General features: G+C 32.9%; 5 protein-coding genes and 1 pseudogene across 7 annotated transcripts in view; 3 read left to right on the top strand and 3 right to left on the bottom strand.

The window, feature by feature from the left end:
- LOC107026602 (mitochondrial outer membrane protein porin 4) overlaps positions 1-2,465 on the bottom strand; it is an 11,109-nt gene extending 8,644 nt beyond the window's left edge. Inside the window, exons 1-2 of one of the 2 annotated variants that reach the window (XM_015227640.2) lie at positions 2,358-2,465; positions 932-1,012 (exon numbers count right to left, since the gene is read on the bottom strand). In XM_015227640.2, the coding sequence (XP_015083126.1) occupies positions 932-980 (49 nt within the window). In that variant the 5' untranslated portion in view covers positions 981-1,012; positions 2,358-2,465. Of the gene's footprint in view, positions 1-532; positions 714-931; positions 1,013-2,357 lie in introns of those variants that run through there. The other variant, XM_027918672.1, reaches the window with a different exon arrangement.
- A 1,019-nt stretch (positions 2,466-3,484) lies between these two features.
- Positions 3,485-5,024, top strand: LOC107024737. Its single transcript, XM_015225718.1, has 3 exons — positions 3,485-4,059; positions 4,174-4,724; positions 4,816-5,024. Exons 1-3 carry the CDS (start codon positions 3,485-3,487, stop codon positions 5,022-5,024), a joined length of 1,335 nt encoding a protein of 444 aa, XP_015081204.1.
- Positions 5,025-5,074: 50 nt separating this feature from the next.
- On the top strand, positions 5,075-5,934 carry LOC107024736. Its single transcript, XM_015225717.1, has 2 exons — positions 5,075-5,425; positions 5,491-5,934. Exons 1-2 carry the CDS (start codon positions 5,075-5,077, stop codon positions 5,932-5,934), a joined length of 795 nt encoding a protein of 264 aa, XP_015081203.1.
- Positions 5,935-7,104: 1,170 nt separating this feature from the next.
- LOC107024735 lies at positions 7,105-10,628 on the bottom strand (annotated as a pseudogene).
- Positions 10,629-13,123: 2,495 nt separating this feature from the next.
- Positions 13,124-19,875, bottom strand: LOC107025982 (ABC transporter E family member 2). 2 transcript variants are annotated; one of them, XM_015226800.2, is made up of 12 exons: positions 19,525-19,875; positions 17,561-17,646; positions 17,377-17,474; positions 17,175-17,292; positions 17,008-17,097; positions 16,041-16,345; positions 15,760-15,955; positions 15,501-15,686; positions 15,133-15,402; positions 13,841-14,086; positions 13,507-13,635; positions 13,124-13,431 (listed from the first exon to the last, which is right to left on the bottom strand). In XM_015226800.2, the coding sequence occupies exons 1-11, from the start codon at positions 19,625-19,627 to the stop codon at positions 13,516-13,518; spliced, it is 1,818 nt and encodes a 605-aa protein (XP_015082286.1). In that variant the 5' UTR covers positions 19,628-19,875; the 3' UTR covers positions 13,124-13,431; positions 13,507-13,515. The 2 variants fall into 2 exon arrangements, with proteins under 2 accessions (XP_015082286.1, XP_027774174.1); XM_027918373.1 differs by having other exon boundaries at positions 13,124-13,635; positions 19,525-19,662; positions 19,748-19,832.
- Positions 19,876-20,847: 972 nt separating this feature from the next.
- Positions 20,848-26,646, top strand: LOC107026597 (suppressor protein SRP40). The gene is made up of 8 exons (XM_015227632.2): positions 20,848-21,187; positions 22,403-22,467; positions 22,704-22,744; positions 22,861-23,057; positions 23,165-23,581; positions 25,195-25,284; positions 25,392-25,453; positions 26,189-26,646. Exons 1-8 carry the CDS (start codon positions 20,930-20,932, stop codon positions 26,292-26,294), a joined length of 1,236 nt encoding a protein of 411 aa, XP_015083118.1. The 5' UTR covers positions 20,848-20,929; the 3' UTR covers positions 26,295-26,646.
- Positions 26,647-26,930: the final 284 nt, after the last annotated feature.

The following is a 26,930-nucleotide window of genomic DNA, read 5'->3' as shown; positions in this document are numbered from 1 at the left end:
TATATATATATATATATATACACACACACACAGAGAGACATATAAATATGTATTTGGCATATTTTCTTAGTGATGGTGAAAGTGCAATCTGTACACTGGGTTGAGCATAAAGTCTTCCCTTTTCCCTTTATGAGTACTTGAACACAGAATCTTCTCAAAAGCACATATTACACAAGGTAAATAAATTGTGTTGAAGGCTTGAAGCTTGGGCCAAACTCACCCATATACAAATAGTATACCAGAAAATAGAAGACCTACAGAAGAATAAACTTACTGTACTCTTGATAATTAGTGTTAATACATGTGATATAACTTATACAGTACAATTACGTATTTAATAGGGGAGAAAACATGTAACTGATTCTAAGAGGAGAGTGTAGAGTTGGTAAGGCCAAAGAACCAAAACATTGATGTGAATTGGCTCAAAATGGTACTGGTATACACCTGGAAACCAGTAAATGTGAAGTTCCAAATAGAAAATAGACAGTATCTCCTTTTTATAACCATGGTATCCGGACTAGTTTGTGCACACCTCGATTCCATGAGGTACCTACTATCTCCCACATCAGCTCATATGCAGAAAGAACTTGAATATAGCAAACTATGCCTCTTAAACTCTAACCACCAAGGCTTCGGCAGATGGAAAGAAATCACCTAGTATTATTGCTTCCACTGGGAATTGCAGCTGAGACCCTAAAATCAAGAGAACCCTCCTGCATGGTAGGGTACTTAGTTTGTGCTGGCTGACTTTTGACAGGTTTAATTACCTAAACAGCATAGGAAGGAGAAATTGTTTGGTTCTTCCAATTGGTTTTGCAGATCAAGTTTAATAATTGTATTAGTACATGAAAATGTTTTCCTTAATTCATTTTACCTTCCTAATAGGTATCAGAAGTATCAGTACTCCATTAAATTGATGGTGAATCATTACCTCTTGCCCGCCTGCCGATTTCGGAAAATGGTGCCGGGCTCTGCTCCATCTCTTCTTCAAATGAAATCACCCTGATCAATACTGATGAACAATGAGCATACAATTAGTTATGCCCGCATGATCGAAAGAAACACAGTTAGTTAAGAGAAGCATACAATTAGTTATGGAAGAAATACCACTTTTCTCCCAGTATGCATAAACCATAACCAGAATCAAGCAACATGAAATTTTGTATTTGCAGTAGACAAATTTGGACCATCAACAAGTTAAGTGAAATTGTTTCTTTGTTTTCTAATCAAAATTGTTTCTTTGTTTTCTAATCTCAATAATACGGCCATTCTTCAACTAAATGTATACCCTTGCCCGTTCACACGAAGAACAATCCTAGAAGAATATCTACAAACATTAACCATATAAAAGCTCATTCTCGATGAAAACAGAATCACAAGTTATCCAGAAGAAGACTAAATGAAATTATTCTGTTCCAATTTTAACAACACTTAACATATTTAAACTTGTAAACAACTTCGGGCCTGAAATGAAAGATTGAGTTATAATAGTATAAAACTGAAATTTCTTTTATTTTCTAAAAATTGATAGAAGGACTTGAAATTTCTCCTGATAAGTACCTCATAGTTTTCAAATTCACAAATCCTATGAGCCTAATATATATTCTTTTGACTATCAAAGCAAAATAATACACAAACAGACATATTAATCCCAATCTCCATATACTTTTCTTCCTTACCAGAACAAGTACATTGAAATTATTACTAGTGAAACTTCAAACAAGATTGTCTACTGTAAACCCCATTTTGTTGATATTACTGTAAGTGGCTTTTCAATTATTCGACTACCTAAATGCATCAAAACAGTAATAACTATTGGAAGTCAATACAATCCAAAGAAAACCATAACTGAAACCCAACCCCACAAATTAATTAAGGCCTAATACATTTCTTTGACTATATAAGCTACTATTACTCAAACAACAATCTAATTAAACCCCCAATTCAAACTCCATACATTTTTTCTCCTTTCCAGATCAAGTACATTCCGTACATTTTTCTTCCTTTCCAGAACAAGTACATAGACATTACTAGTAAAACTAAATAAGTGGCATTTCAATCATTTAACAACCTAAAAGCAGCAAAAACAGTAATCCCCCTTAGAAGTCAATGCAATCAACTCTCAATCAACCACACAAAACCCAAAACTAACACCGACCCACCTCAACCCACATACAAAACAATCAAATACAACTAACAGATTCTGTATAGAACCATTTGGATTAATTTTATTTTTTTTTCAATTTTCAAAATTAACAGTAAGTATCAAAGAAAAAATTAAATCTTTGAAACCAAAGAAACAAAAAAAAAAACCCAAAAACAGAGAAACGAAGATAGAGAAATGGGTTTTCACTAACCTTTCTGATTCTCGACAGAGACCCAGAAATCGCCGTCGAGATTTGGGTTGTGCAGAAGAAAATGACTGAACCTTAGCTTAAACCTCTTAACTCTGTCTCTTCAATACCTGAGGGGTAGATTTGTCATTCTAATCTATCATTTCCTCATATTTGGACCTTGGGCTTGGGCCTAAAATATGATGATTGAGCCCAAGTTGGTGTATATAGGTTGGGTTGCTTTAGTTTTTTCAAATGAAAAAATTATGGAATTTTATCAAAACAGCAATATGTTAGTTTTTTTGGTGACACAGTAACAATATTTCAATATTTAGTAATACTAGCATGTTTTAATTAGTTTATATTAGGAATACCGTATTTTTTCTTTTAATATGGTATGTATATTTATAAAAATAAAAAATAAAAAAAATGGAAATTAAAATATAAAAAAGGTAAGTAGTATTAATAATCATTCAGTTACTTTTTTAAACCTGTACTTTTGGCATATATTAAGTTGAACGTTTTTTTTCTTCTTCCCTGTTCTTCATATTTAAAAAAGAATACAAACAAATTTGTCTCCTCTATTATTCAATTGATAAAGAAGCTTTATTATAACAATTCGAATTCTGCAAATATAATCGAATACGGAAATTTTTTGAAAGCGAAAATTTTCTATTCCCTCAACAACAATTTATTCCTTTTGGTTTTATTCATACTTTGGAGATCAGGTGTTTTTTTAAATTTTTTAATATGAATACGTTAAAAGTTTATATGACTTGAATTTTCTTTTGGAAGCTCATCGTATGTTCCATTTATATCAATAGAAAATCTCTGAACAAGATAAGCAACAATAATATAATTATATCTGATTATATGATGTGTACGGCTGGATATGTGTTTGATTCTGTTTAGACCCATATTAGTTATGTTTTTTTTTTATTTCTTGTTTTTAACAATATGAAATTCTATATGTATTAATTTTGAAACGGTTGTTACTGTGTGATAAAATTTTGTGAATTTGAGTTCAATCTTTACCGATTTTGGTACCCTTTGAAACGTACACTTTTTTTAGTGTAGATTGGACACATTTTTTTTTTATATTGGAATACTATTGAAATGTGATCATCACTTATATATTTGTTATTGTAGCCATGGGAAGCATTAGTTTATTGGTCATGCATTCTGGGAGGTGGAACAATGAAAATTGCTATGTTGATTACAGTACGGAAGCAATTGTGCTAAAAGAGCATGCGACATTTAGAGAACTAACGGATCTTGTTTCAAAGCAAATTTGTGTTGACTTGAGCTTCAACATTGTGAAACTTAAATATAAGATAGAGGGTAGTACTGCACCTCTGGAAATACACAACGACATGGGCGTGAGAGTGTATGTGTCGTTGAAAAAAGATAACAAAGAATTGTCAAAGTATCATATATGTGTATCCGTATTTGTGAATGACTGTCAATTAGCTAATAGAAATATGTTTGAAGATGGATTCGAAATGTGTGGGCCTGATGGAATAGATATAGTTGATACAGAATCATTAGTGCTTAGTGTGCCGAACAATAGCGATAACATGAATTGCGACATTATTACAAACGTCAAACATAAGGTAGTGTTGGAAGATCAAGTTTATAAGGACAAGGGAACTTTAAAGGCTGTGATGACGCAATACGCTATTGATCATAGATTCCAATGGAAAACAGACAGATCGAGTCAAACATGGTATGTGTATTTGGGTTGGATTCTCTTATAATTTTTTTTTCATTATGTTTTTTTACATTATATCAAATATTTATTTGTATTTTACCTAATTCTAATATGGTGTTATTCAAACAGTTATACACTTGTTTGTGTCTCTAATAATTGTGGGTGGGTGTTGAAGTCGTCAAGTATCAATAAATCTGGAATGTTCAGAATAAGAAAATTCGTAGATGATCACACGTGTCCATTGAAAGATAAGGTTTATGAACAACGCCAAGCAACAAGCAATCTTATTGGAGGTATGATACAACCCAAGTTAGTTGATCATAAAAGGAAGTTGACGCCAAAGGATATACAACAAGATGTCAGCTTAGCTCTTGGAGTAAATGTATCATACTCAGTGGCGTGGAAGGCTAAAGAAAAGGTTGTAATTTCTTTAAGGGGTACCCCATCTGGTTCTTATGGTAAACTTTCAAGCTACTTATACGTATTGGACGCTACCTACCCTGGATCTCATATAAGGATGAAGAAAACCGATGAAAATCAATTTCTTTATCTTTTTATTTCTCTCTTCCCGTTCATAAAAGGTTTTGAGTGTTGTAATCCAATTGTCGTAGTTGATGGCAGCCACCTCAGGGGGACTTACAATGGAGTATTTGTTTCTGCAAGAAATGTTGATGGAGCAGGTATTAGAATGATAATATATACACTTTGTTTTGTTGATTAATATATTTATTCTATATGAAATAAAAACTTTATTAAATGTTTTGTGTGTAGGAAATATATTGCCGCTAGCATATGGAATTATTGATTCAGAAAATGATGCATCCTGGACTTGGTTTTTTGAACAGTTTAGAGAAGCGCATGGCGTTAAATATAACATGTGCGTTGTGTCTGATCGAAACGAAAGTATTATAAAGGCAGTTTCGAGGGTATTTGATGGAGTTCCTCATTATGCCTGTATTTGGCATTTGTGGAAAATGTGAAAACACTATTTAAAAAGTCGCACAATAGTCTGTCGAAAGTTTTTTATGGGATGGCAAAGGCATACATACAATCTGAATTTGATGAACTGATGGAAAAGGTTGAACAAGTTGATGTTCGTGTAAAAAATTACTTGGAATCAGCAGGTTATGAAAAATGGGCAAGGGTATATGCAACAGTTGATCGAGGAATGGTTATGACATCAAACATAGCTGAGTGCATAAATGCTTGTCTATTTGAAGCAAGGGAATTACCGGTATACGATTTTCTTGAGGAAGTAAGACAGATGTTTGCAAGATGGAATTTGAAAAATCATACGTCTGCTTCACATACATTCACCACACTTTGTGGTAGACCACAAGAGATGCTTGTTGCTAATGAAGAAGCATCATTACGTATGAAGGTATGTTGTTACGATTTATATGTTCATCAAAATTATATGACATAAGTGTTTATTTATTTTTGTAGGTTGTGACATCAAATAACTATGTGTTTAGTGTTCATCACGAAGGTAGAACCTACATTGTTTGTTTGGAAAATAAAACTTGTACTTGCAAGAGGTTTCAAATAGATGAAATACCATGTTCGCACGCTTGGGCTGTTTTAAAGAAGAAACATTTTGATGTTGGGCCATATTGTTCCGACGTGTACAAGCCAAGTAACTTGTTGAATACATATAGCATTCCAATTCGTCCGTTACCTGATCAAAAAGAGTGGAATGTACCTGGGTATATTAAGGATCAGATAGTGCAGCCTCCAAATCACAAAAAGCTTCCTGGAAGGCCATCCAAAAAGTATCGTGACAAGACGTATAGCGAGCTATATGGTAAGAAGAGAAAGAATTCTTGCAGTACGTGTGGGTTTAAAGGGCACAATAGGCGTTCATGTAGGAATGGACCGCGTATTGTATAGTTAATGATGTTTCAATTTTTGAATATTTTTAGAGTTAGGTTTCTTCCAGACTTCTAATGCCTTCTGGGTAATAAAATAACATGGAATTCTTTGTTCATGGTTGTATGTTGAGATGTATTCGCTCTACGTCTTCTCTCGAATAATATTACTTGTATTCGAAACCTGATTGTATCTACGTTTTAATACCAATTGTTACATCCGTTTGAATGCATACAATTGTTGGATTCTTCTATTTTGAATTCGGAAAATTTTTTTTTGTATACGTTTTCTTTCGAGAAGTGTTCATTCATATCCATGTTTTCAATATATATTATATTTGTCCTATCTAAATTTTATGAGTGAACTTGTATGTGTCACATACACAACCTTTGCAGTTACTTGTATTCCAGTTGAATTGTATTTATAATATAATATAAATTATATTTTGTAACATTTTAATGAATACAAATTTTTTTTTCTTCGTTTTCTATTGAAATGTGTTTGTATCCCTGTTATTAATATCTTTTGAGGAAGTGTTCATATTTATGGTTTTAATCTATATTGTATTTGCTCTATCTAGAATGTATGAGTAAAATTGTATGAGTCAGAAACAAAATCATTGCAGTTAATTGTATTCAAGTTAAATTGTATTTATAATTTAATATAAATTGTTTTTGTAACATTTTAATGCATACAATTTTATTTTTTTTGGTATACGTTTTCTCTCTAAAAGTATTCATATTCGCTATACGTATTCGATCTTTTTTATGTTGTTAGTATTATTAATTGTATTTACAATTTAATAATTTAATATCAAGTCTTACATCCATTTGAAACATATGAATGCATACATTTTGATAGATTATTGTAATTGTTTTGGTATACCTTTTATAACGAAATGTATTCGTATCCATGATTTTAATCTACATTATATTTGTTCTATATATATTGTATGTTGGTAGAATCATATGTATGTTGGTAGAATCATATGTATTGCATTTAAACATCAAAAATGAGTTTTGTGTACCCCACATGCAATACTTAAGCTTGAACACTTTAATATTAACTCAAAACCTTTGAAACCATAACTTCAAGATTTTATACATTAATAAACACAAAAGAACTGGAACCCTTTAAAATTGTTTCATAGAATACAAAAACTAATGTCCAATTACACATAAAAAAATGGACAACAACTAATCTATTTGAATTGTATCAATCTCCTCCATTGCTACATTGAATCTGCTATATCGTGGAGGTGCTTCATTGTCACTTATTGCTCCGGCATCATTCTTTTGTTGGCCATAATTCCAAAGAAGTGTAGCATATCTTGATCGTAAACACGATGCATCCAAAATATTCGCTGGAATACCTTGGCCGTATGATAGGTATTTGGCAAAAGCTAGTATATAAATACCACAATCCCTATAATATAAGAAAGTAAAAGTTAGTACACAATATAATATTGATAATTTGATGATAGTAAAATCAAAAGAAACACAAACTTATAGAGACCCATGCGACTGTTGAGGAACATTATCTATGAATACTACATTAAAGAACTCATTCTCTTGTTGAGCTTGAGATACATCAATTCCTTTATTGTTGTAATAGTCATTGACTGATAACTTCAAAGGGATTAACTGAGAAAGTTTAACTATCTCTGCCTTGATAGCTGCATCGTGACCTGCTGCCCTATATGAGTCATACACGTTGATACACTTATCATTCAATGATATCACAGCCAACACCCAATGAAATTTCTCCTTGACGTGGACAGGAACAAAAACATAATCAATCTTATGCCAAGGTGTAGCAGCATGTATTTTGTACCCTCTAATGTATTCACCAATGACATGCTCTTCATCGGCACAACCAACATCACTATCTAAATCCAAATATTTTTCCCAAATAGCAGAGATCTTTGAACTAAATACACAATCTACAGTTGTGTATTTATAGTTGCCTCCAACATCATACTTGGCTTTTTTCCGTAGATAATATAAAATCACATCAACATGCTGACAAATTTAAACACAACTGTATAAATACTATAACTACAAATCAATCATTGTTTGTAAATATAATTGCTAAACAACTCTTACCGAATTGTTCAATAACTGTCCTTTGAAATACAGATTATAGAACCAATTCTTATTATCTACTATGAGAACGCCATGGTTAATGGCCACAGGAATTTCAGCTAATTTTTTCTTGTAATGGTCTTGATCATGCTTCCTAAAAACAGAATAAAAATAGAAATAGTATACCATTCATTAAAAAAGTAAAGTAATTACTATCAACATTTAAATACAAAAAAAATCAAGAAAACCTATATATAAGCTGCACCTAACAATAACTGTTGTTGAAACACAAACAAACATTTAACCGGATACAAAAATTTAAACAGTTATGTTGTAAAAAAATCTTGTAATTATTCACTAATGACTTACTTTCTGTCATGCTTTGTAAGTAAGCCATCTCGGATCCATGAACGAAACGCATCCCACAACGTTATATCATAATCGCCAGATATCAAATCAAATATAAAAGGGTGTTTCAATTCAAACATGTGGGGCTGACTTGATGAACTACCTGAAATGGTTCAAAAAACTATAAATTAAATACACACTAACAGTAGCAATAAAAAAAATGATTACATTAACAAAAGTATTAAAATAATGAAATACTGTACCAGCAGATGATCCAAAATTGGTCAGATACGGAGATGTATTATAAGGACCTGGACGTCTATTCCTACGCGTAGGTAATGGCGTCTGATCGTTATTGCTGATAGGTTGATCTATCATCAAATTTTCACCGTTCGTACCCAATTGGACATCGATAGTGGCCTGATCTGCCTTTGTTGTAATGCATCCTGCAATTGTTGTTGGCAGCTGTTCGGTGTGTCCTTTTATCACAGTTGAATGTGGTGCGACGCTACTCTTTATAGAATTGAGACTGGCATGAATTGATCGTCAAATTCAAACTGTGAATCGGTTGTCACTTTCATGTGATCCAAAATCCGGATAGGGACTGGACATAGCATTTGTTCAACATCATCCTCATGTGAATTTTCAGATACTCCAAGCACTTTTTGTGGGGGTATATCAAATACAAAACTTGGTTGATTTACCTAATAATTTCGTAAAAATAACAACACCTTAAAAGTAATTACCCAAATAATGGTATAACAAATGTACTTATAAAATTAAATAACATACTCTAGGAATTGTAGGTCTTGGAGCACTTAATTCATAATCCACTTCAATCAGATTTCGAACAGCGTGTTGATACAAAAAACCTTATAAAATGAAATTGTTGATATGATAATGAACATTTATTGAGACTGGAATTTAAGGCAAATTTGTATATTGTAATCACACGTTAGTTTGTACGACAAAAAAACATAAAACTTGTCTAAAACCTGACTTACCTCATGATCATCGGATTTGGGATATATTCCATCTGGATTGTTGATTGTCTTTAAAAAAAATCAGAATTGTATGATGTATTTCAAACAACAATGATTCTATATATATGAATTTTCATAATCTACCTAATCTTAAAAATTGAAAGTAAAGCACAAAAAAAATACAAAAAATACAAAATCATAAATGTATGATGTATATTAAAACAAAAATCACACAAATTGTCCATAAAGTGTTGATATACAAAATCAGAACTTTAACAAAAAATGCTAAAAAAATCGAAATCGAAATTTGAACTAATCTTGTCACCACGAAATCTGCTTTAATAATGAATCTAGCACAAAAATCTTCTTGAATCCTTGATAATCAATGGCTTTTCATAATCTACCAAATCTTAAAAATTGAAAAAACAATCACAAGAAATAGACAAAAAATACAAAATCATAAATGTATGATGTATATTAAAACAAAAATCACATAAATTGTCCATAAATTGTTGATATACAAAATCAGAACTTGAACAAAAAACGCTCAAAAAATCGAAACTGAAATTTAAACTAACCTTTCCACCACGAAATCTGCTTTAATAATGAACCTAGCTCGAAAATCTGCTTGAATCCTTGATAACAATGGCTTTGATGAAGAAATCTGGAAAATTTGAACAAGGAACTTGAAAATTTGGCTGAAAATTTTGAATTGATTTTAATTTTTACCTTTCTTGGAACTTTACACGAAAAGTTAATTAATTTCTTTTTTTTTCCATTAAATGTTATTGGACCATGTTTTGGTCCAATCAATGAGTTTCCATTAATATATTAATTTAATAATACCAAAATACACTAAAATTTGAAAATACACACATTTAATAAAAATACGTAAAATTAATATAACATATTGTTATTTTGTCATTATCGCTAAAAAAATTAAATTAATGTTATTTTGATTAATTATGTTATTAAAGTTGTCTTAATTGCTAAAAATTATAGGGAAAATTATCCATGGAATGGCAAACATCCCTAATAATTAGCCAATAAGGGTATAGTTTAATTTATTAATTACTCTTAATAACTATAGTTTCATTTTTTTGACATAATTAATAGGACCCACCACCTCTTTGTATACCCAACCATAAAAGATTTTTATCATTTTATATATAATTTTATCAAATCAATTTTATTTCTCGTATACTCATTCCATATCTTTCTCCTAAAATCATTCCTCCACTCCTATTTTGACTTTTGAATTTTGGAAAATTTCACGATATCCCTGTTGTCTTACTTTCATTAATCCAATTTTTTTAATTTTTTTCCTTCATCAACATAATTTTTTTCATATTATATTTTTAAAAAATTCTTTCTTTCTTATCAGTTTAAAGTTCTTCAAAATGAGAATAAAGGATTCATCTCCAATATGAGGATTACCAGAGGTATGTCATTGAATGTCAATATTGTTGATAATCCACCTTCGTTTTCAATTGGGTTATCTTAGGATTTTGGGGTTAATGTAGGGTATATGACAAAACATAAACAAGTTCAAGTTGAACAATATCTTGAATAGAGATTCAAGAAAAAAATGACTCAATGACAATTCAGAAAGTCATCAACAATGCGAAATCTAGCGGCATTAAGATTGTTGAAGGTTGAAGCAAGAGAAAAGTCAGAAACATGAATTCAAACGAGATTGGATTTATCTCATCAAAACTGGACAGAACTAGACAAATCTGAAGAACATCAGGTTGTGTAATTTATATACAAATTACTAAAGTTATGTATATAGTGGGTTGTATATTAAGGTAATATATACAAAGTATTATGAGATAATTGTTATTTGTATACAAATATTTAGTTTTGTATAAAAGAAATTTGTTAATCATTGTATAATACATACATAAAATTATAGTATATTATACAAATTCGTCGATATATACAAAAAATTATGAACATGATAAAATATTGTATATATAAACATTACACAATAAATACACAAACATATTTCAAGCTTACCATATATACAATTGACAAATGAATATTATACAATCATTTTAACCATTAATTTTTTAAAAACACATGAAATTACATATGCACATATACAAATATAATCCATATACCAAATTATTGTATATTATACAAATCCGTAGATATATACTATAAAAAAATGAACATAATAAAATATTGTATACAAATAAAATACAGAAAATAATTAAGAACAAATACAACACACTTTTCTTTAAAAAAAAAACATGATTGTCATATATACAGTTTTCATATTATGATGATCACGTATACATTTAATAATACGTAATAAATTACACACGAAATTGTATAAAAAATTATTTACAATTTCTCAAATATATACAATATAATCAATGTATATATATACAAATAAAATCATTAACGTCTAAGTGTTTCATACGACTTATTTTTAAACAAAATTGAGAAAATATTTGATTTTGAATGGTTAGCTTAAATAATGGGATTGTGTAAATGTTTGTTACCTTATTTAGCGATGTTGTTACCATTCAATGAAAAAGTAAAATATTAAATAAATTAAAAATAAAAAAATATTTTATACAAATTAAAAGATACATAACAAATTAAACTATATCCATATAATGTAATTATGTAAACTACACCCATATAATGTTATTTAATAAATTATGTTTGTTATATATGAAATTTGCATATTGTGTTTAGTAAGACACCAGGTTATATTATATTAAAACATATTATTTATAAAATATAGTTTTTAAATATTAATATACAATAATTTATTGGAAAAACAACATAACTAGATTGGTTTATTCAGAATTTTGAGATCATGGATGCACTATTACGAAAAAAGTGGATCTAAGATATAAGTTTGATCGGTTTGATATTTAGGTTCTTATCGCTAATATGTTACTTCAAATGTGGGTTCACACATCTATATTTAAAAATACAACACTACTATATATAATTTCGGGAGGAGGCATGGGTTCACGTGAATTTGGTGACCCCATGTTGCATACACCCTGATTAAACATACTTCACTCTCATATATGCTATAAATTTCTAAAATATTACGAATCATACCACTAATCATGGTTTTTTTTTAACATATACTGAAAAAGATATACATGTATGTATGCTACCATAAACACTAAAATAGAAAGAGACGTGAGCAAGATAGCCAGGGAGGTGAACGAGATTTTGTTATATATCTCATAACATATACGTGAATCACACTAGATACATGTATATGTATCTATCTCGTGTTATTTGCATATATCTGGGATACTATACATGTATGTATCTCGTGTTATTTACATATATCTGGAATACTAGATACAAAGGAGAGTGGAGTGCAAGATGGGAGAGAAGCGAAGAGTCGAGCGAGATTTGTTATTTCTCAAATACATATTAATCCATTTGGATACAATGTATCTAGAACAAATTTAACCACATGTATACTGAGATCCATGTAAATAGACGTATCTAAACGCACCAAAATATTATAATATACTTAAGATGTGATGCAAAAAAGGAATCTCCAACTCTATCTAGAAGTCGATTCAATCAATTTCTATTGTTGCATGTAACTCCTAATAATGAATCAGATACCTGAGTAAGTCAGAATCAAATGATTCAATTTTTTGAAAAAACCCGAACCAACCCGATTTATGTACACCTTTAGTTATGACAGAAATTTGTTTTTTGGAGAAAAACCAACTAACGTTATCATAAAAATAAAAAGCTCTTGAACAACCACCAAACGCTTAAACAACTTAGCCCAATGAGAGATTAAAAAATAAAGAGTGGCTTACTGCATAAATGTCAATCCAGTTTTTCATCAACCCAATCAAACACCTCATTCATGTGCCAAAGATAAAACATACAAAATGGAAATCAACTACTCCATCTGCTGTCAAAATTGGTGAATAAAACTACACTTATGAGTACATAATACCAGTAATAATTACTAAATCAACGACGAAACAAAAGGCGATATTCCAATCATCTGTGTGCTCAGACGTCAACCTCTTAATAATCACGTCAGACGTCTATGGTATAAAAATGCCCAGAGGCTGCTCGTGATCATCAATTAGCACCTAAGGAAGAGTGGAGCTTCTGTTAACATCAAGGTGCCAATTAAAAGAGGTAAGCAAGGATCATGGATGCACAACCTGTTCTGGTTAATCATCCAAATAATAGTAAGATCCAGCTGACTTCTGCTCCCTATCCTTGGTTGATTCTAGTTTGTTGATCCTTGGACGGTAATTAGTTGGGTCCCTTCGAAACGTAATGTTCAGATGCTGCACACAATTTGGATAGCACACACATCAATAAGAACACAAATCCAATCAACATATCAGAATATTAAAGCTAATGCACTAGTCTAAACAACAGTTGTTTTGATTGAGAAAATATGAGCTACACGACGAGATGAATCTTGGAGTAACGAATATCTTAGCAAGAGAACTTTCAAGTAATGAGGCAAGATATATGCAGAAGGCTTACTGATAAAAATAAGTTCATTCCAGTCAACAGTGATTGAGGTGCATTTGCAACACAATCTATGGAAGGCGTCCCCTCATATACAATGACTCTATCTGCCAGGTAAGTTGCCATTATAAAGTCATGCTCTACAACAAATGCAGTCTTCTTCGCGTGAAGAATGAATCTCTTGATGACTTTAGAAGCTACAATACGCTGCTCAGAATCAAGATAGGCACTTGGCTCATCGATCAGATATATATCAGCGGGCTGCACAGAGTTAAGTGAGTAAGTTAGGTTACAATTTATAATTACATCATTAGAGTAAGAAAGATGAGTGCAATAGTCTTCATATGCTGCTATTGCAGACAAACTTTCCTCTTCATCTACACTTCACTATAAATAGTACCCCTATCTAAATGTCTTTAGAGTAACGTGATAAAAACATATTTTTAGCAACATAATTATAACTGTGCAGTAAGAAACACAGATATTTAATGATATTAAAGCATATGATTAGACTTTTTTATAAATAACAAAATGGAGGCAGAGAAGCAGCAAGATGCAATACGGATATTAACTAGCCAACGCAACCCACGACGCAAATAGAAATTTCTAGCTGGTTTTGTCAATTAACTTGGCAAAACACTCAGCATGACACCCTAGACTAGGGAAGAAATAAAAACAACAAACCTAAAAAAATGTTAGAACATCAAAAAAACAGATGGAGAGACCATTCACATTCTTGGATCAGATACCGTTACATTGCAATAAGATCTAACCTTTTTTTGTAACTTGAGGAAATTCATTAATAGAGTACCAAGAAGGTACTGCAAAATAGAGAAAAACACATTGACAAGGCTGTTACAGTTCCACCTCTAATATATCCAAAACATCCAAATTAGGGCCTGATTGCTAATATTTGCAAGGCCATTCCGCAAAAGTAGGATACAATAAAGTAAAATGAAGAGAAGAAAAAAAAAGAAATACCAACGGAAAGGAGGCCCAATATCTGTCATATAGAGCCAAAAAAGAAAAAAGAAGGAAGACTACTGCAGTTTTCTACTTTTGGTGTACAGAACATTGTGCACAAATGTTGAACAGTTAGTAGATCTTTTAGGATTACTATAATTACTTTCTTGTTTTAGCTGGTTGCCACCTTTTTGGAGGTCTCCTCGCATACCTTAATGCTGAGCAATACAACATTACCAGTTCTTCTTCAAAAAAAAAAGGACTGTTTGATTGGACCAAGACATCTACCAGATCAATGTATAAAACAACCAAAGCAGCAGTTCTACAGAATGGGAGAGAATTACCTTTCCAAGGCACAGGGCTAAGGCAACTCTTTGCAACTCACCACCAGAAAGATTCACAACTTCTTGGTCCATCAATTGCTCAATTTGGAGAGGCTTCATCACATCTGAACAAAACTGGGGGTGTTGATAAGAATCACGTATTTTTTGATGTAGCAAATGTCTCACGGTGGATTGAAATTTTGGACTAATTTTCTGGGGCTTGTATGAAACATTGAACTCTGGCATCTCAATATCAGATCCTTCCACCACGTCAGGCTTTAATAGACCAGCCTGCAGTACACAGAAACACAAGTGGAAGAGTCTTTATAACACAGAAGACTGGAAACAGCAGAAATTTCAGACATGACATATTTGTGAAGCAAACATACCAGCATACGAATGAAGGTAGTCTTCCCAGTCCCATTCTCACCAAGCATCACAACAATCTGTGAATCAGTAAATTCACCCTCAGAAACCTTAAGCTTGAAATTACCCTGAGTCTTAGTCATGGTAGGATATCTGTAACGTGCATATGATTCAATTTCCTCAGCAGCCTCTTGTGGGGTCTCAGCAACCTATGGAAAAATGATATCGTTCAGATAATATTTTTGCCATGACATGTGAGTAATAAAAAAATCTGAGTCCTACCTTAAAAGTAAGAGACTCGTCACGAAAACGTAGATTTTCTGTAGGCACAAACCCAGCCAAAAATATATTAATTCCTTCCCTGACTGAGAAGGGTAGGGTCACAACTCCGTATGCACCGGGCTTTCCATATAAGCAGCAAATGAAATCCGACAAATAATCAAGCACACTAAGATCATGCTCCACAACGATGACATAGCTGAAACGTTGAAGATTATTTCAGTACGTGGTCTAATAAATAAAAATCTTGATTGTTGAAAAGTCAGAAGAGAATGGACTAGAACCTATTTGGTCGAAGCAAGGATCTGACAACTTGGGCAGCTTTAAGCCTTTGCTTCACATCAAGGTAACTCGAAGGCTCATCAAACATGTATATCTCTGCATTTTGTATGGCAACAACAGCAATAGCAAACCTCTGAAGCTCTCCACCAGATAGATCACCTACATTACGATCCAAAACCTGATTCAGCTCTAGATCAACACAGAGTTTTTCCTTCACGTCTCTCTCATCTTTTTGGTCAAGCACTTGTCCAACATTTCCTTGAACTGCCTTTGGAATATGGTCAACATACTGAGGCTTGATAATTGCCTGTTTGAAGAAAAGGTTCAAATTACAAATGAGTAAAATACTATATGGTCAAAAGCAAAGGTGATTAGACGCAACAAATAACGGGTAAAGAAAAAAAGACAGCTCTTTTAAAAAAATAAGGTAACTAGTAAGAAAAAGGTTATCTATAGAATGGTGTGATGAACTTTAAAATTCAAGTTGCTCAACAATTCTTTGAATGATTCATTCAATCATGAGCAGTTGAGCATCCTTTATTATTCCGGCAATGACCTACTGAATATTTTATTCAGGTGTAGCGGGTGGTCTTGCTGCTCCCTAGTAGAAAAAAGGATATTCCAGAATTCTACACAAGTTACGGACACCGCCGTACTACCATTGGAACAATGAAAAATCATAACAGGTACAGTTAGGACCTAGAGTTAGGTGAATAACTAGTAATGATTTGACCAATCACAATGGTACAGAAAAAGAAAAACCTTTTCTGGAGATTTACAATGCCCTCCAAGTCAGACAACTAAATCCATTGTGTTGTAGATGTTTGTTTATTTCAAACATTACGCAGGTACCCCACGATTAAAAGGAGCAAGAGGCATTATGTATATCCAAAGGTGAGTGATACTCGCAAAGAAACCAACTCAAAGACTGCGCATTTAGAAGAGCTGAAACACTGAATCAGAAGTCACCTTTAAGTTATCTTCCAGAATGCGAGTGAAGTAGTTCTGCAATTCGGATCCTCGAAAGTGAGTCAAGATCTCTTGCCAATCAGGAGGGTTCTGCCACAGAAAGATTAAAGAAAGCATAAGCAAGTAGTATAGACATGAATTGACTAGTGATGGCAAAAGAGTAGTACAGTGAAGCGTCCCAAGTTTGGTTTCAATTTTCCAGCCAAAACTTTCAGGGCAGTTGACTTTCCAATACCATTTGTGCCAACCAGACCAAGAACCTGTCCTGGCCTAGGGACAGGTAACCTGCAACAATGTTTCAAAAATAACTTTACAAACAGATATTTGGTTAGCAAAAGACTTCTCCAGAAGAGCTGCAGCTTAACATACCTATGCAATTTGAAAGTGTTGGGACCATAACGATGGGTTGTATCCTTGTCTAGATCTTTTGGCAGATTGATGATCTGAATTGCTTCAAATGGGCATTTCTGTATTAACAAATAAAATATCAGTCAGCAAGCAGAATGATCAATCTGCAGCAAAATGTATCCCCACATTTGTGATATATACAAACCTTTACACAAATACCACATCCAATACACAGCTCCTCTGAGATGAAAGCAATCTTCGACCCTACAGTGACCTCTATACATAACTTACCTGCAAAACCAAAGCTTAATTGACTTAAGAAAACATATATTAACGTTACCATAAAATGAAAATACGCAAACATATTTCCGTGATATACGATCAGTTATTACATACTCCACAAATTGATTATTTGATTTGTCGGTCAATCAACTACACCTCGATCCCAGGGATTGAAACACAACTACACTTCAGTCCTAAATACAGGTCGACTACATGAGTCTTCCGCAACCCCACTCCACTCGGACCCATTTAATTCAAATTCTAGATAACTTTCCATGACCAGAAGTTCTCTTATCTTACACACATCCCTAAATGATGTACAAGTATTTGATTCAACTAAAAAGACCCTAGTGTAAATGTAAGAACAAGGACTAAACCTTGATTACTATAAGCTGGTATAATCTAAACGGGCACATGCTTCCTCTGTTCTATTCTTCAACAAAACACATTGACTCAGAGAGCCTCACCCCCTATTAATACTTTAATTATCAAGAAAGAATGAAATAAATGAAGAAAATAAAGAACAGTTTACCACCCAACATAATAGTCTATTTGTACTCTGTTACCACAATAATGAATAGATGGGGAACAGTAGATTCATTTGGAATTTCGCCAATATAGCCATGGTTGATCTTGTGCATACCTATAAAGACCCCATACACCAAAATTCTTGCTCCTGTTTTTCCTGAGAGCTAATATTTCTGCTACTGCACATCAGGGGTTAAAAAACCAATTTATCCTCGTCCTCACAAACAAGAAGGAGATTCCATCCATAGCTACCTTGTCATGATGGGAACTCCACATATACTTCTCGAATATCCATTCACCAAGTCTTCGCTGCCACATCCTAATTTCCCCAACAATGACTCCAGCACAACCTCAGAGTAACAGAGGAAGCTTTTCAGCGCCCTTGTTTCTTTTTACCTTTTTTCTAGGTTTATTGGTATTAAGGGGCAATTGTAATGCATGCCTATCCACAGAAAACTACATGGTAGGACATCTACTTTCTGTTCATTTATAGATATAATAATAGCTATAGGCAAAATTCAAGAATAAAGGTTCAATAAAATACCAAAAGACCTCAGAATTCACTGAACATATCAACAGAACTGTCCGCTCCACTAGGCTGAATTCATTGTAAACATAAAGCTAAAATCTATAGTCCAAACGACAATATATACTTAAGTCAGAAATACTACTTAAAAAGTCATCAACTTCCACTTTTTAAGCCCAATAGCTCATATCAATCATATACTCCTTAATCATATATGCAAAGAGTAGTAAATACATCCCCTTTTCTACTCAAATCATTCAAAGCTCAAAACATTAAATGGGTAAACAGCAAAAACATACACACTTCATCCAAGAAGAAAAAAAACCATTGGTTTACCCGTAAAAATACCAATAGCAATATACATGATACAGACAAGAGGGGTAGCTCATATAGTATATGTCCATTATATGTTTAACTTGTGGACGTTAAAAGGGAGTAAAAGTAGAAAGGGACATATGTTTATGTTTAAAAACGATCCGATCCTAGCTAACATGTTGCCGATATGGCTCGAATGTGTTAATGGGTTGTTTATAATAACTGTGTTACTTGATTTTGTATAGAATAGCTACTACATCTGGCTATAACCTCTAACCTTAAGGTTGAGCATTCGACTCACCAAGGAAGTAAAACTTGGAATTCCTAGAGAGGGGTTAAAAAAGACATACATGATACAACTTTAACCAATAAATTCACATAGAAAAACAGAGTCTTGTTATATACATAGCCCAAAATACACAAAACCAAAAAAAGAAAACTTTTAGCACAAAAAACACTGAAAATTTTCAGAACAAACCAAAAACAAAGATTTAGCATAAGGAAATCGAAGAGTATACCAGTTTTAACAACTGGGCAGCTCTTCTTGCATTCTTGGCGGCACTTCTTCGGCTTGCACTTGTCGTCGCTAACGATGGCGATACGTGTCAATCTGTCCGACATGATGTCTCAATTTCACCGATCTGAATCCCAAATCCCTAAATTTCACCCAAAAATATGGGGGGAAAACTGAAATTGAATGGAAAAATTGCAGATTCGTTAGAGAGAGAAAGTAAATTATACCCTAAGAGAGAGAAAGGAGTGTGGGTGACACGGCTGTAATAGACACTTCAGCCCTAACAACGCTGGGGATAGTAGCCGATATCTGTACTTTATATGTTTCGTAATTTTTTTTTATACGTGTTATAAAACTATATAATTTTTGCTATGTTTTGTAATTAATAAAAATTATTGTTATAAATAGTAATAAGAGATTAGAATATGTAGTTTAGGAAAACTTTTGACAATTTATTTGAATAAAATATTTTAAATTTAGTGTTTGGATACTTTTAATTAAGTTTCTATCTTTAATAGATTATTTTTGCACTAATTCGATTTATTATTTCTTTGTGTCAAATTTTTCAAAATGAACCGACAATAACCATGTCTTGTTAATTACTTTGGAAACTAAATACATCAAATAAAAATAAAATAAAAAATTGGAATTGATATAATTAAATCACAATCATTTTTTACGATTTAAATTAACCTTTCTTTTTTTTCGCTTCAATCTTATTGTACTCCTATGAAGCCTTTATTTATCATATCACACGACCTATTCTATTATATCACTTATCACCCTATTTACACTATGATATTGATATAGTTAAATCACAACCATAACTAATTTATCGACAACGTTTACATATATTCATAACAACTGTCTCATTTCAAATCCATTAATCCTCACAATCTAATATTTCTCACAAAAGTATTATACGTGTCAAATGAATTCTGTGATCCCATATAGTAACTTTAACAATATTTGACCTTTCGATCCCATCTTAAAAAAGTTGTGGGGGGGGGGGGTAGGGGGATAGGGTTGTCTTCGAGATCACAATATCAGTGGATCTACCACAACGTCACCAACCTTAGTTGCTCATCAAACTGTAGTTCGCGACTCTTGTCATCAAATTTTGTCCACTTCAATCACATGAATGCTACACAACACAAGTGTTACGATAGTGAGTTACTTTTCTTTTATTTTATATTTTAATCCGTCTTAAAATTAAATTATCAATTCAAATACTAAATATGTATTTAAATGACATATAAGTTCGATCAATTTAAAACCATAAATTTAAGTGTTCTAAGGTAAAAATATAAAGATGGTATTTTGATAATTCGAGCCAAATATTTATATTTGCGAGGCAAGAATGATTTTTATCCGTTGCCCTAAAACCCTTTTTCTTCCTTCCTTAATATATGCTAGAAACAAAAACCAGACAGCTGCAAAACCCTAGTACCTCATCATCCTCAACAGCAGCAGCTGTTGCTCTGTTACTAGCCTTCAAACCTAGGCAGGTAGTTCTAGCAGAGTCATCAAAATCCAATCTTGTTATGGCTAAGAGGGAGCAGAATCAAGAAAACAAGTCTGGTTTACAACAATCTATACTTCATTATCTTCACCTCAATGGTTTCTCCAAAACCCTCAAATATTTTCTCAAAGAAACTCAAACTGAGGTTTGTTTTTTTAATAACCCCCTTTTTTTTTTCTTTTGTAAAAATGTGATTTTTATCCAAGATTTTTAGAACTTGTTATGTTATGTGTTTGTTACTGTTGTTTGGAGCTGATGGATGGAATCATTTAAGCTTTTTTTTGCCTCTGCCTAGGAAGTTCCATCCTTTTTACTCAATTGGTGACTCGAATGTGTAACCTTAAGGTTTGAGGTGGAGGTGGAGGTGGAGGTGGAGGGAGCTTACCATTTTCAGCTACCCCTCTGGCTTTTAATGTTTTGTATATTTCTAACTTTGCAATAAGATCTATGTATTCAAAAGCTTCTGAGAAGTATTACAAGTCACATGATTTTTATAGTTAGAAGTAACACTTATCAAATAGTGGCAATGTCGTAGGAATATGGAGCAAGGGAGTATAATTCATGGGTAATTGAGAAGTAGGGATATAAAATATAACTCTGGTTTGCTCGATCGAGCTTGTGGTTTGCTGTATAAACTGCACTTTTGAGCTTTGGTTATACTATATGTCTTATCTTTGATGAGTTGCATTTTGTTGATTTAAGTTGGATGGTTGGTTTCCCTTATCTAACCAAAAAAGGAAAGGAGGATAGTTGGTTTTATTTGGAAGAAGTTGAGTGTATGGCGAGAAGTCTTGGTAGAATCTGAATATGTTTTATCAACTCATAGGAACAAGTGAGGGAAGAGAGATGTGAAGTAAGGGCTAGGAAAATAATAAGTTAAACTACGAGGTTGCCAAAACAATGACTTTCTCATAAACTAGAGAGCACTTTTTCTTTGATTTTGTCTTATGTGTTATCCCATGGCATGGAAATGTTCAATAAGGAGCTTGTTGTTGTAACTTGTTAATTGTGTTCTCAATCGTATTTTGCATGATAGTGTTTTATAGTCAAAGATGAAAATTGTTTTTGTTTCATGAAGAAGAAAAAAAGAAAGAATTGAAGGTCTCTGTACTTCTGTTAGTGTTACTATGTTGAAGAAACCTCTTCTTATTGAATTAACGTCTTATATCACTTCTGGCATTCTGTTTCATGGATTGATGAATGTGCTAGGTCTCACTGATCCTTTAGTGTGTACAGGTTTGTTAGAAAATTCATATGTACTTTCTGGTTGATTACTTCATTTTGATTGATAAAGCTTGCTATATTCTTGGATGTTGGTACAGTCATTCATGTCTTTCTGCTTTTTGAATTTTTGGTGCAGGGTGACAGTTGGAAGTCTTGCTCCCTTAGTTTGGAGGATTTATATGGCAAGTATCTAAGCAACAGGTATGTTGAGAAGTAATCTCTTAACTAGCATAATCTTATCAACGCAACTATAATGATTCTCAAGCAAGATTTTTTTATTTTATTTTTTTGTTTGGGGGGGGGGGGTAAGTTGTGTCCAACACAATGAATATGACATCTCTTGTATGTGGGATGTTACTTTGTCTGTGCAGTTGTTTATAGTAATTTTACTTTCCAGTTCCTTCTCTCATGCTACTTGACCTTCCTCAAATATGCAGCACTGATAATGATACAATATCAAAGGGCGACAAAGAGCCAAGTAATTTATCGTATATCTTCATTCATCTAAAACTTAGTTTCTTTCACGAGGCTTGTATTTGTGATGTTACAGGTGATATTCTAACTTGATTTTATCTTTCACAATTTGGTGTGCAGTGCTATGTGAAGACGGCATGAAGGGAAACAACATAAGTAGCAATGATGCAGACTCTCAGGAAAAAGTTAGCAAGAAAAAGAAGAAAAAGAGAAGTGAAGACAATGATATTGCTGTTCCAGATGTGTCTCATCTTGAAAGTGTTGATAAATCCATGAAAAATGGTGCTGCTGCTCAAGAGGTTTTAGCAGTTGATAAGGTTAGCAATCAAATTCACATGTAAAAAAATACGAGCGACTTAGATAGCTATCATGAGAAAAACTAAAGCATAAGAAGAGTGCTGATGATACTCTTTTTCCATTATAGGCTGACCTGCCCTTGAAGAAGCAAAAGGAGAAGAAAAAGAAGAAAACTGAGGAGAACCCAGAAAGTGTAGACCCTATCGACAACGATAATAATGATCTTACTGCGGAAACAACTAAAAAGGATAAAAAGAAGAAGTCCAAGGAAAAGAGTGGAGCTACTGATTCTAAGGATTCCAAGAAGAGAAAAAGATTAGCTTCTGATGAAAATGCAAATCAGGGAGTTGATGGGGTTGAAACCGAAGAATCAAAGCGCAGAAAGACCGAAGGCTTGGAAGAAACAAAGGCTCTTTGCACGGACAATGGAATTGAACAAAATGGTGAAGTTGTTGAAGCAAACTCTAATGGTAATAATAAGGATGAGTTGAACAACTCTGCTAAGCAGAAATCATCAAGGAAAGACTTTAATGGATCAGCAGAGGTATGCTCGCGTCCTTTTTCTATTATCTTTTTGGCCTTGCATTGTCAATGTGTACCAATGTTTTAACAAGTGAGGTTCGTAATTCATATTTTAATGTCGTAGTACAACTCTTGAAATGGTGATTACCTGACAGTTTCTCAAATTACAATTCTTTAAATTGTGTGTTATGTACCAAAGGAAAATTGATCTAAAAGAATTCCTAATTGCAGAATAATCTCAAATCTTTCAAAATTACTTCCCGTCATGTTTGTGTAAAGTTTTAATAAATAATCTTGAAGCATGCTTGAGTTAATTTCAATTGTTTGATCTTTGAGACTTCAGCATGTAAACTTGGGCATTTGCAGCGTATTTATATGTCCTTGTGTGGAAGGATTAAATGGGCATTATTTTTATTATTGGTTTATGGACTTAATGCTGCAGATTATGGATAATGAGACATCATAATATGATTTGATACAAGGATTTATTAATAGAAAAGAAAAGAAAAAGGTCCAGATTGTGAGGATTTTAGTTCAACCAGATTGTGAGAAATCACGGAACAGTCTGAACTCTGAAGAAGGATGAGGCTAGCTATCATTTTAATAGATGGATAATGAGGGATAACAATCTCCTCATAGTTTTGGGCGGAAAGGAACTTAAGCTTTTGTTCATGTAACATATGAGCTCTCCCTTAGTTTCTCTCATTTCCTCTCTTTCTAAATCAACTTTAGCTCATAATTCTCCTCATCATATTCTTTTCCTTTGTTTTAACACAAAAGATAAGTCTTGTTAAATCCTCCACCATTTATGTGTCTTAGTTATTATTTGGAGAGTCAAAGGATATTTTCTTGACAATAGTTTTTTCAAATATTTTGAATTGTTAACTATTGTGACTTATAATACTTTTCATGTAGTTTCTCAATATGTTCTTAAAAAAATGATCCATTTTTAAATTCACACCGAACTTCAGTTAGTTTGACCCTCCTCCGAATCAAGCCACATAAATTGAAACAAAGAGAGTATCTATTTTGACTATTCAGACAATATAGTTTAATTGGAATATTAGGCCAGACATATTTAGTTGCCTCTTTTCAAGTTAGATAGTGAGAAAGACAGAAAGTATCAATCTTGAGGAAGAGAACCGTACCACTGTAAGTTTGAGACTCACAACAGCCAAAAGTACAGTGAAACAAAACATAGTCATGTTTACCTAGTTAAGGCCCAGCCTTGCAGTCATTCCACTGCATAGGTAGCTTTCCACTTTTGCCGACACAATTAACTTCATTGGAATTTTTCATATTTGAGGCAAAACTGATGGGGATTTTTTATCTTTGATTATAGAAAGGGGTGGAGGGAAGCTTTCCTGTAATCCTAACAGAGTATTTCTTTTGTTCTTTCATATTAAAATTGATGATTGCAGCTTGTCGTACACTATTCTTTTACTTGGTTTCATGTCCTGTCGTTCCTGCGTAATTTTGTGTGGCTATGTTACATTGGATAACAGATGATTTATATGGTGGTCAGTTTCAAAAAAAAAAGATGATTTATATGGTGGTTGTCGTTGGGAGGAATTATGAATGTGCTTGTTATATTATTACTGATGTTCTGAAAATGCATTTTGATTGCTATTGCAGCCAAAAACCGTAAATGCCTTTCAAAGAGTGAAAATTGATCAGGTAGAGTTTAAAGATGATAGACTTAAAGATAATTCTTATTGGGCAAAGGTATGATCAGATTCTCATCTCTCGCTTTTATGCTCATTAAGCATATGTTGGGTATTCATCATACCATTCGACTAACTTTTCCACTTCTCCACGTACGACTGTTGCAGGATGGTGCAGACATTGGCTATGGTGCAAAGGCACAGGAGGTTTTGGGCCAGGTGAAAGGGAGGTATATTTTCTCTTAATTCTATCCAGAAGTTTAACGAACTTGAATTTACTCTTGACAAAGATAAATTAATGTATAAATAGAGGTTACCTAGTTGACAGCTCTTCTCACGTGAGGTAAACTATAAATTTCTGAAATCAGATGTCAAGGGGAAGTAGGGAAAAATACTAGATTGCTTACATTTGTTAATGCTGCAATGCCTAGAAAAATTACAAATCGTCTTTACAAGTATACTAATCAAGATTCGGTAGCACGAAATTTCATTTTGCACCAACGTTTTTACTATTGTTCCCTTCTTCCATCCCCTCTTCTCATCTTTGTGTTAAGTATTACTCCTTCCGTCCCAATTTAAGTGTCTTTCTTTCTTTTTTTGTTTTTCCCAAAAAGATTACTTCTTTCTGTATTTTGTAAGTTTCCAATTTCAACATCCTACCTGGCAAGTTAAGGCACACTTCTTTAGTTTAAGACCCCAAGATTCAAGTCATCCTTCATATTTTTAACTTTGCGCCCAGTCAAAGTAACACGTAAATTGGGATGAAAAGATTACTAGTTCTTTTCTTGGTAGTTAAACGAAGGGCATGATACAGTATTTCTCTTTTTTCCGTTGGGTGGGTGCGTGGAGGTTATTGAAACTATTAAGTGCTCTGCTCTCTAGTGAGAACCTTGAGCGTGTTGATGGTCTGCATAGGTTCTACTTTTGTCGAATTGGCAAAGCTTAATTATCATGCTATCTTCCAGGGATTTCCGACATGAGAAAACCAAAAAGAAGCGAGGCAGTTACAGAGGAGGGATAATTGACTTGCAATCACACTCCGTCAAGTTCAACTACTCAGATGAGGAGTAGCCTGTTTCAACCCTATTTTCAGGGAGAGCCTCTTCATCCTTTTTACAAAGAAGATAGAATTATTTTTCGCCGTTGTGGGGTTTTTGATTATTTAAGCAGAACGATAAAGATTTCGTTAAACTTGAAGTTGATACCTATGCTAGAAAGACCTTAGCATTTTCTTGTTAGTTTTTGAGCTCAGAAATTGTGTCAATTCATGAATTGTATTTAATATTAATCAACCTAGTGTCTTAATCTCTCAACATGAGGGCTGAGATTCTTATTTTTCTTTTGAACTTAAATCTTCATTATTGAGTCAATTGATCAAAAACTGAAAGGCCAAGGTATAATATTTGTGCCTTTTGAAGTCCAATTAGCTTGTTGTGAACAATTAATGAGCTCCATGGGCCATTATGTTGTGGCAAAGGTGACATGTGATGTGTATGTATGAATTAATTATATATCTCTTTTCTTCAACAATAAGATTTAAACTTTTTTGGATTCTAAAACTTGCTGATCTATGCTAGCTAACTTAGAAGTATTAAATTAGTGAATACTGAGGACAACTTGTTCCAAATTGTGGCGGAGTCAGCAATTTCACAAAGGGCGTTCACAGGAATAGTATAACAAAAAGCTCTTTTTGAATAGTGCGAGTGA

The sequence above is a fragment of the Solanum pennellii genome, chromosome 7 (genome assembly GCF_001406875.1).
Source record: "Solanum pennellii chromosome 7, SPENNV200".
NCBI classification, from domain to species: domain Eukaryota; kingdom Viridiplantae; phylum Streptophyta; class Magnoliopsida; order Solanales; family Solanaceae; genus Solanum; species Solanum pennellii.
The sequence above is the reverse complement of the archived record's forward strand: the minus strand, read 5'-3'. Positions and strand labels throughout refer to the sequence as shown.